We start from the raw sequence: 10,413 nt of genomic DNA, 5'->3' as shown, positions 1-10,413 counted from the left end.
GCTAGATCTCTTCATGTTGGAGTTTATGGTCATTATTAGCTCATTTTGGGATCATTCCTGGATTTAAGAATGTCATGAAGCTATGACTTCGGATATGGACATCTCATGGCCTCTTTTGACTAAAAGTTGTCATCTTTATCAAGTCTTGGCCTCCCTTCATGCCCTAAATCACTTAAGAAGCTATGATTGAGTGTTTTAGCCCCCTTAATGCCATGCATGGACGTAAAGTCAACAACTTTACGTGGTATCTTATCCTGGGGATCAGATCTTTAGTTTGGAGCTTTAGACTCGCTTAGAAAGTGGCTGAATGAGTTAAGACTGGGCAAACTCGACGAGTTACCTTTCCAACTCAACGAGCTCACCCGGGGTTTCCCTGATCTTCTGGACACTATTTTAAATCGACGAGTTGTTGTGATAACTCGACGAGTTGACTAGGGTTTTCCCCGGTTTTCAGAAAAATGAAGGAACTCGACGAGTCGGCAGGTGCACTCGACGAGTTGGGTCAACATTGACTGTTGACTTTGAAATTGACCATGGTTGACCATGTTTGACTTTAAGGGTATCTTTCGTATTTTGGGATTTTGATGAAGTTAGTCGCATGATGGTTGTAGGCAGCTGAGTTGGAGCTGTGAGTTGGGATTTCATCTTACTAGTTCAACATTTCTTGAGAGGTGAGTCTCCTCACCATACTAATGGGTCGAAGGCACCAAGTCCGACCCATTATTTGCTATGTGATATGCTAGTTGATGATTTTCTATGTAATATGCTAGTTTTATTTGTGATACTTGCATGAAAGACCTCAGGGGGTTCCTGAGGCAGCTGGATATCAGACCATGTGGGGGTTCCCATGACATTGCAGGCTAAGACCATGTGGGTGTTCCCATGACACCGGTGTAAGACCTTGGAGGGTTTCCATGGCATCCTTATATGTTTGTAAGACCATGTAGGGGTTCCCATGAAAATGGGATAAGACCATGTGGGGGTTCCCATGGCACCCAGTGTAACAACTTAGAGGGTTTCCATGGCATCCTTATTTGATTGTATGCATGACTTATGTGGTATATGTAGATGATATAACTAATATGGTTTATGTGATTATATGGATTGTGTGGGGTATGCTATGGGGAACTCACTAAGCATTAGCTTATAGTTTGTTGGTTGTTTAAGGTACTTCAGGATCTAAGGACAAGAGCCCGACATGATGGCGCGACATGCACTGTCTGGCGTTTCATTTGGGACACTCTGACTTTATGAGTAGTTTATCTGATGTTATGGATTTTGAAAACAAATGTGTTTGGAATTTTATATCTTATGAAAATGTGTTGGTTATTTAAAATGAAAAAAAAATTATTGGAAATTTGGGATGTTACTTTATTGTTCTTAAATCATTTTACATTGTTCATACTTATTAATCATTCATATCTTGAGGACTATGTTAAATATCTTAATTCCGAGACAAGACTGGTTTACCAGACTTGACTGGATCTTCATTAGTAGCAAACATTGATCTTAAGTTAATTCAAGGTTTGAGTTCTCAAACCTTGTCCGCACTAATCTTTTTGCTTTCATAATTGGTATCAGTGCCTAAGTGATTCTCCTTTGAATCCATAAGAACAAATTATAGTTGATTGAAGATTACTTTGGTATCTTAATCATTTACGTGTTCAGGATAAAAGTTCTTCTATATACCACTTCAGCTCTAATATCTTAACTTCAATGGATGCTTCTAATCAATCTCAACAAATGTATTCAATGTAAATAGAAAATAGTGTGGGTTGCCTAATGCTTGCCCCATTGCTAGTTGTTGAAGAGTATCATCATTTGAAAGTTAGAATGGGGAGATTTTGCTTGGTAAGGAAAAAGGTGAAGAGATATGGAGATTAGTAAAAGAAGGTCCTCATGTTCCCATAAGACAAATGGTCAGATATGTTGCTGCTACACTCATGGGTCAAGAAGAGCTCCATCCCGTGCCATTAATTGGATCTGACCTTGAGAAACTTCATGCAGATCACATTGCTTTCTCATAAATGGTGTTTGGTGTTCCTGCTTCTCCCTTTGAGCACATAAAGTTATGCAAATCTGCCAAAGAGATTTGGGATACACTTCAAGACTTGTTCGAAGGTTCTGAGAGCATGAAGGATAAGCGTTTGACATCAGTTGTAAATGATTTTGACACATTCAGTACAACTCCTGGTGAATCTGTATCCTTTGCATCAAATCGCTACAGGATTGTTGTAAACAACATGATAACACATGGTGCAGTCCGAACTCCACTCGAGTATAATCTCAAGTTCATAAACAACCTTGGAAAAGGATGGGGAAATGTTGATTCATTTATTCAGAGTAATGGATCTCTGAAGAAAATGAAGCTCTATCATTTGTTTGACGAACTACAAGGTCATGAATCCAACGTTTCTCAAACGTTGAGAGAACTCTCAGGAAGTCCTCTTGCTTTAGTAAGATCTGTTAATCCACTAATTCCAAACACATCTGTTTCGGATCCTTTTGGAGTCGTCCCACCTGTTCCACCTGTTCAACCTACTCGACCCACTCAACCTGTGGCACCTATTCCTCTAATTCGGAACTACCCGTACGATGTAGACCTTAATCTAGAAGCTGATGATTCCGAACTTCGATTCCAACAAGAGTTTTCACTTCTATCTATAAAGTATAGACGTCCTTGGAATCCCAATCAAAAACCACCTCAAAACCGATTTCAAGCTCCTCACCAAAGCAATTCTCAATCTTACCCCAAACCCAATGAAAATCCACTGGCATATCGACCCAACATTCCAAATCACTCCTCGGAACTGGAAGTTCCGAATCCAGCCAAGCCCAAGATTATATGTCACAAGTGTGATCTCGGAAACCACTTTGCAAAGGACTGTTTGGATGAAACTCCTCAAAAACCAAAGGTAAAAGACTCTGCCTACTATGCTCATAGAGCACAAGAACTAGCTGAAAGTGAAAAAGGCTTTAGTCACAACAGTTTCAAGGAATGTTGATGGGTATTGGTCATCAAGTGATGAGTGTGAAGAAAAATCTGCAAGGCACTTGTGTCTAGTGGCTAGACAGTTAATCGAGTGTGATGAAGGTTATTTGTCTTCTGGTTCAGAAGATGATGATAACGATGCTGAGCCAAACTACTGCTACATGGCAACAAACGATCCACCTGGTCGAAACATCATCCAACAGGTAAAATCGATGATCACTGATAATAATTTTGAATTGACTATTTGTGAACCTTATCTAATTCAAATTCAATATGATATGACAGTTATTCATAGAGCCTATGAGTCTGCCATCGAAGTTAGTGAAAAGCAAGATAGTGAGTTGACCCATCTTAGATTACGTTATAAATACTGCAAGCTTAAGATTGAATCCTTAGAGAGAGAACTTGTAATGGCTAAGGATGAATGTATTATTTTGAATGACAAATGTGAAATAACTCTTAGTGAAAGAAACATCTTGGTTACTGATAATAAACGTCTTAATAAAAAAATTGATGCCTTGCACAATTCTATTGATGTTCTTGAAGCTAACGAAAGGATGACACATAATTTTGGTCGCCCTTGGTCCAAAGCACATGGTTTCGGAAGCGAGTTTCCGAAACCTATTTCTCGTCCTTTGAAGGAACTTCAAAACCTAACGTTCATGGGAGACATTCTGAACCATACTTATTCAGATACCCATGTCTCACCATTGCCGTCCCTTCATGAGACTTCGGACAAATATCAATAATTGATTCCTGATTTCAAACCTACCACTGTTAAATGTCCTGATTCCATGCCTCCTCCGCCTCTAATATCCGTGGACCTAAATCAGTCTTCAAAATCCTTACCTAACACAAGCTGTACTGGAGTTCTTTTTCTGAACTCTGGTCCTCCGAACAATTGTGTTATTGAGGAAATCATTCCTGAGACAAGCGGACATGACTCGGACCAATCCAATTCATTTTGGGTGTCTCTTGATAGCGATGTAGAACTTAAGAGTGATGATGACATCTCGTCGGATTCCTGTGTCTCCAATTCTAAGGTAGTCTCAAAATTGACTCTAGTTCCAATTAAGCCTCGTTTCAAAAATCCATTGATTGGCTAGACTTCCAAGTCATTATTTGACTCTCGGAAGAAACCCTGGTTGAACAAGAAAGACATTGTTCATCCAAAGACCGAAGCTAGAAAATCTCTGGAAAAAGAAACTGGGTCTACGCAATGTTCTAGGTTTTTTGAGAATTTTGAGAAGAAAGTGTCTCAAACAGTTAGTCCAGCTACTAGGAATCACAATACCTTCATTCCTGTTAGGATCCTTTAGAGGCCATCTAATCCTGTTAGTCCGATGATGTTCGGAACACATCTGTTAATAGTTGTGTTAAAAATGTTACTATTGAGACATCATCTAAGAAAACCAGCTCTCATTGGACAGTTTCTTCTTCTGTGTTTATTGCTACCTCGGATGGAACGATTTTTAAACCTAAACAACTTCTAAAACCTACTATGCCTTCGAACGTAACAAACAAAGGAAAGGATGCTCAGAACACTGTTGCTTAGAAACTTTCTAAAGGTTTGAAACAAAAGTTTTAATGGAAATTGAAAAATCTGAAAATAGAACTAAAACACATGTGAAATAAGTTCTTCCAACAACATCTCAGAAAACTGTCCCTTTGAGGAAAGCAGTACCCAAACAACCAATGGTTGAGTATGAATTTTGGATAAATGAAAAGACCTTGACATTTTATATCTTTCCAAAAGATTCTCGGAAAAAGCCTTCCGAGATACAAGCTGCTTAGAAATCGCAAACCAAGTCCAAAGCCCATGCTAAAGTCCCTAAATCTAACTTGGAGCCTAAAAACTCAAAAAGTCACTGATTTTGCAGGCTTTTTGTGCTTCATAAGAATATACACTATGATATATTGGCAGTTCTTGTTCCATGCACATGACTAGGCAGAAAGATTTTCTACGTGATCTGAAGATGGCTCCAAATGCTGGTCATGTTACTTATGGCAACAATTCAAATTCTCAAATTCGAGGTTATGTCATCTTGACCAATGGAAAATTCTCTGTGTTAGATGTGGCATATGTAACTGATCTCAAGCATAATCTAATCAGTGTGGCTCAACTCACTGATGCAAATTGAAGAGTTGAATTCTGCAAAAGCATAGCTACATTATGACAGAAGACCGGAAAGAATTTCTTATCAAATCAGATCGCATCAAGAATATGTTTCCTTTAGACATCAACATGATCATCAGAAAGCCTCAACTTTGTCTTCTCTCAAAAAAGTTGTTCCAGATGTAAGTTGGCTATAGCACCGGAGGCCCACTCATCTCAACTTCCGATACATGAATGATCTGGTTTCTGGTGAAATGGTCCGAGGTCTGCCACTCCTCAAATTTGAAACTAATTATCTTTGCGATGCGTGTGAATGTGGGAATCAATCGAAGAAAGGTCATATTGTGATTATTGAAAAATCCATTTCGGAACCACTGGAACTTCTTCACATCGATCTCTGTGGACCATCTGTCGTAGAAAGTTTACATCACAAAAAGTATATTCTTGTGATTGTTGATGACTACAAAAGGTTCACTTGGGTTTTCTCCTTAAGGCTAAATTCCAAAACAGCCGCTGAACTCATAAATTCCATCAAAGGAATTGAAGTTCTTTTTAAACTTCTTGTTCTAAGAATTTGAAGTAACAATGGATTCGAGTTCACAAATGTCACCATTGAGAAGTTTCTCATCGACAAAGGCATGGATCACAATTTCTCTGCTCCCTACACTCCTCAACAAAACGGTGTGGTTGAAAGAAGGAATCGAACTCTTGTTGAAGCCGCTCGATCAATGTTGAAATTTGCAAACCTTCCTCTCTATCTTTGGGCCAAAGCCGTCTCCACTTCTTGCTTCACTCAAAATTGAAGCATCATCAATCGCCGTCTCAACATGACACCGTATGAAGCAATGAGTGGTCAAAAGTCAAGTATCTCATTCTTACATGTTTTTGGATGTTGATGCTTTTTCAAAAACAACCGTGATCAAATCACCAATTTTCAACCGAAATCCGATGAAGCCATCTTTCTGGGATATAGAGTTCTAAATCGTAGGACTCATATAATTGAAGAAAGCTTTGATTCACCTTTGATGATAATTTTGTTCGGAAATCAATTCCTACTCATGTTACAACACACATCATGGAGTCAGAGGCTCCACTTCCTGGGTCTCCAAATCCTCAAATTATCTATGAAGTTGATTTTGAAAGTCTATTCAGACCAATAGAAACTGCTCTTGATTCGGAATCTCGATCAAGACCATCCTTATCGGCCGCTCCGGTTTCTCCAAGTATATCTGGTCTGACCCCAACCTTTCATCCATTTGATTCCGAAGCATTTCAACCTTCTCAGGTTGATGGGGAGAATAGTTGTCCAACCCTCGAATCAAATATCGACGGATTTCAAAATGCAACAGATCAATTCGCTGAATTTGATCCCATTCTGAACAAAAATGAGGATGATGTCAACTTCTTTGACTTTCCGAATGATGACGATGCTGACATATCCATTTCAGAAGTTCAGGGGGAGCATCATTCTTAAATTCAAACTGTTCAGGGGGGAGCAACATAACCCCATTGTTGATATCAGATCATCCGATGCGCAAGAACTTCCGAGATTGCATATCTGGACAAAGGATCATCCTCCGAATCAAGTTATTGGAAATCTTAATGTTGGAGTTCAAACTCGCTCTGCTGCTAATACTCAAAACGAGTTTCTATTTTCGACATTCATATCTATGGTTGAACCTAAATCCATCAGAGAAGCCTTAGAACACTCTGATTGGATTACAACCATGGAAGAAGAGCTAGAAAATTTTAACAAACATCAAGTATTAACTCTTGTCCCTCCTCCTCATGATCACCCTATTATAGTTACAAGATGGGTCCTCCAAAACAAACTTGACAATGCAAGAGTCATAATTAGAAACAAAGTGAGATTTGTAGCCAAAGTATTTACTCAAATTGAAGGACTTGACTACGACGAGACCTTTTCTCCCGTTGCCCGTCTTGAAGCTATATGAATCTTTCTCGCTTATGCTACTAACAAAGGCTTTACAGTTTACCAAATGGACTTCAAAAGTTCTTTTCTCAACGGTGAACTTGATAATGAAGTATATCTTCAGCAGCCTCCTGGATTTGTAAATATTTTGTATCCGAACTATTGTTACAACCTTCAAAAAGTTTTTTATGGCCTCAAGAAAGCTCCACGCGCCTGGTACGAGACACTCACTGATTTTCTGAAGTGTTTCGGTTTTTAAAAAGGAATTCTTGATCCTACATTATTCCGAAGATCGAATGGAAACCATCTCATGGTAGTTCAAATATATGTCGACGACATCATCTTTGGATCAACTGATCCGATGATGGTTTCTGATTTTGCAAAGCTAATGGTTAGTCGACTCCAGATGAGTATGAATAGTGAATTAAGATTCTTCCTTGGATTGCAAGTTGAACAGACCAACAGAGGAAATCTTCATTCGTCAAGAGAAATATATTTCCAAGCTTCCGAAGAGATATTCTATGTACGCATGTGCATCTACAAAGGTTCCAATGGGCTTCAGACACAATATCTTCTCGAACCCATGAGGTGTTTCTGTTGATAAGAAGAAGTATAGGGGAATGATTAGATCGCTACTCTACCTCACTACAAGTCGTCCGAACATCATGTTCTCTACATGTCTCTGTGCTAGATTCCAGGTTAATCCAAAGATGTCTCATCTTTTAGGTGTCAAGCAAATCTTCCGATATCTCAAAGGAACTAAGAACCTTAGAATTTGGTATGCTGCAAATGAAAGTTTCCTTCTTCAAGCCTATTCCGACTCAAACTATGGAGGACTTCAACTTGATTGAAAAAACACTGTTGGTGATTATCAATTTTTGGGTGGAAGATTGGATAGCTGGTCATCCAAGAAACAAAACTGTATTGATCTTTCAACAACCGAAGCATAATACATTGATGCTTCACCTCACAAGTTCTATGGATGAAATCTCAGCTTTTGGACTATGGTTATCGATTTCAATAGATCCTATCTATTGTGGCTCTCAAAGTGCAATTGTGATCTCCCACAATCCAATCTAGCACTCCATGACCAAGCACATTGATATTCGGTACCATTTTATTTAAGATCATGTTCTAAAAGGTAACATTGAGCTCATTTTTGTTCCATCTGATGATGAAATTGCTGATGCTTTACTAAGGCATTAGACGAAACCAAATTTAATGGGTTTCTGAACAAAATGGGAATGATGATGCCTGATCCTCAATTCTTCAAAAAAGTTTGCACTCTCTAATGGAAACATTAGAAAGGCAAATAATTTTGAATCAAAACTTTTTCCTCTCGGAATTGTTTTTTCTCGAATAATAAAGGATCATTATATGTCTTTTTGTCTAACCTTTCTTTTAGTCTTAAGTTTTTCATTCTTCCTCATCATTTGAAGTTTATTCCGATATAGTTACATCGGATATCTTGAGAAATTCTCATCTTAAAGTATTTTACCTATGAATGATCTCTCTGTAGTACACCTCAGAATTCAAATCTGAAATGGTAATGTGATTTCATCACTTATCTTCTTTTGAGCTTTGTTCCTACAGTTCTCGGAACTTCAAATCTTTTTCAAATCGTTTCCTCTAAGATCTTCATAAATTCTTACCTCTGATATTTAGTTGGATATTATGCCATCTCCAATTCTATATCATGTACTAATGATATGGTTGAATTCTTTCCAAAGTATCTTATGACATCTCATCTTGGAATCTGATCAGTCCGAGATTCTCTTTAATAAATGAATTTTAAGGTTATCATTAAAGATTTTATTCCAAAATGTTTTTCATGAATATCTTAACGGTAATTTTCTTTATTATTATCCTCTTAATTCTCAATTAACATGCTTTGGCACATGTTTCAATAATGTACTGAGTGTTTTTTGAATTGAATCGACGATTTCCCTTTTTGAACAAACAAATGTCCCATCTTTTTGTTCTCAACTGTTACTTAGGAAGCCTTTTTGGGTTGTGCATTAAATGCAACCCATTTCGGTTTTTGGGTGTCATCATTTCATTATTCGACCCAATCCGAAACCTCCAACCTATATAAGGATTTTGAATCCTAATTGTTCCCACTTTTCTCTTTGGCTATCTTATTCTTAGAGCGATTTCTTCCGTACTCTGTTCTTCAAAGCTTTTCCAAACTCCTTCAATGGCGTCTAAACCTTATGAAATGGCATCCACGTCCTCAAAAAAGGCAACAAAGAAGAAGTCATCAAATGGATCTGCTTCATCTTCCTCCACTGAGTTCATTCTCAGAGAAACAACCTAGTTGGTTTCTCTCGACCCCATGGATTATGATGAATCCATGAGAATCATGATATATTTTATCTTCCGTCATCCCATCGATGTTCTTCTCACCAATATCCCTAACCCTAATTTTACCCTCTAAATTCTTCACAAAGCCTTAGAAAGAGTAAAGATCGATAAAGATGTTCTTGAAGTAAAGATAACTGACGACAGGAATGTACCGGTTCACAAGGGTACATTTCTCAAGGCAATCGGAATTTCAGAAAACCCTAAAGGTCTTCAAGTGCAGGAACCAACGTCTGAAGAGTTTCAGTCATTCTTATCCTAAATCGGTTACAATGGCGAATTCAACGCAAAGGAATTCAAGAAATCAGCCGTTCCTAACTTATGGACCATATTGATGCACCTCATCCTTAGAGGTTTGTCTGGAAAACATGGTGGTACAGACACCATGAGCAAAGATTGGTTGTACGTGGTATACAACATCTTCACTGGAAGAGCTAACTTCGTCGACCTATCGGAGGTTCTATGGAAAGATTTTCATAAGTTAACAGTCAAGAGGAAACCTAATGAAATTCCGAATCCGAGATTTTGGGCTCTGACTCTACAACAACTCTACTCTGAGAGATGTGAAGCCATTCCACTGAATTCGGGCATCCGAGAGGTATACTGCTCTCAAAACTATTAATACTTATAGGTTACCGGGCCAATCTAATTTCAGACCTATTAGATGTCTACCTGAACATATGTTGTCCATTGTTCCATCCAACTCACCACATCTCAAGCATCATCTTGAGATCTCGGTTGTGTTTGTCCTAACACAACCTTCCTCGATCTAGGATGATACAACCTCAGATGAGAACAAATCCACCACTTCTGGAGAACACATCAAATAGATTGCCAAACGGAAGCCATCCCCTTCTAAAGTTCGAGCCAAAAATAGAACCAAAGCTGGTGAATCCTCTCAAAAGGATTCATAAATCAACATTCAACGTAACTCTGGGTCATAGCTTACCCCACTTGGCCACTCTTCCGAAGTACCCTCCGGAGCTTCAAAATCACTGCACACACACACAC

At 38.5% G+C, this 10,413-nt stretch overlaps 1 protein-coding gene across 1 annotated transcript; it reads left to right on the top strand.

Moving 5' to 3' along the window:
- The first annotated feature begins 2,027 nt into the window (after nt 1-2,027).
- LOC145139663 (uncharacterized) lies at nt 2,028-5,133 on the top strand. The gene is made up of 4 exons (XM_079073406.1): nt 2,028-2,234; nt 2,343-2,915; nt 2,959-3,650; nt 4,917-5,133. Exons 1-4 carry the CDS (start codon nt 2,028-2,030, stop codon nt 5,131-5,133), a joined length of 1,689 nt encoding a protein of 562 aa, XP_078929532.1.
- Nucleotides 5,134-10,413: the final 5,280 nt, after the last annotated feature.

Source organism: Lactuca virosa, chromosome 9, assembly GCF_052849685.1.
Source record: "Lactuca virosa cultivar CGN04683 chromosome 9, Lactuca_virosa_CGN04683_v6, whole genome shotgun sequence".
Classification (NCBI taxonomy): domain Eukaryota; kingdom Viridiplantae; phylum Streptophyta; class Magnoliopsida; order Asterales; family Asteraceae; genus Lactuca; species Lactuca virosa.
Note: the sequence above shows the minus strand (reverse complement) of the source record. Positions and strands in the feature narration are given on the sequence as shown.

Excerpts from the sequence above, each read along its gene's own strand:
- LOC145139663 (XM_079073406.1), top strand. The coding sequence starts at position 2,028 with ATGGTGTTTGGTGTTCCTGCTTCTCCCTTTGAGCACATAAAGTTATGC. Across the intron at positions 2,916-2,958 it reads AAACTCCTCAAAAACCAAAG|CTGAAAGTGAAAAAGGCTTT; the intron begins GTAAAAGACTCT and ends CACAAGAACTAG. Across the intron at positions 3,651-4,916 it reads AAGGAACTTCAAAACCTAAC|TTCTTGTTCCATGCACATGA; the intron begins GTTCATGGGAGA and ends ATATATTGGCAG.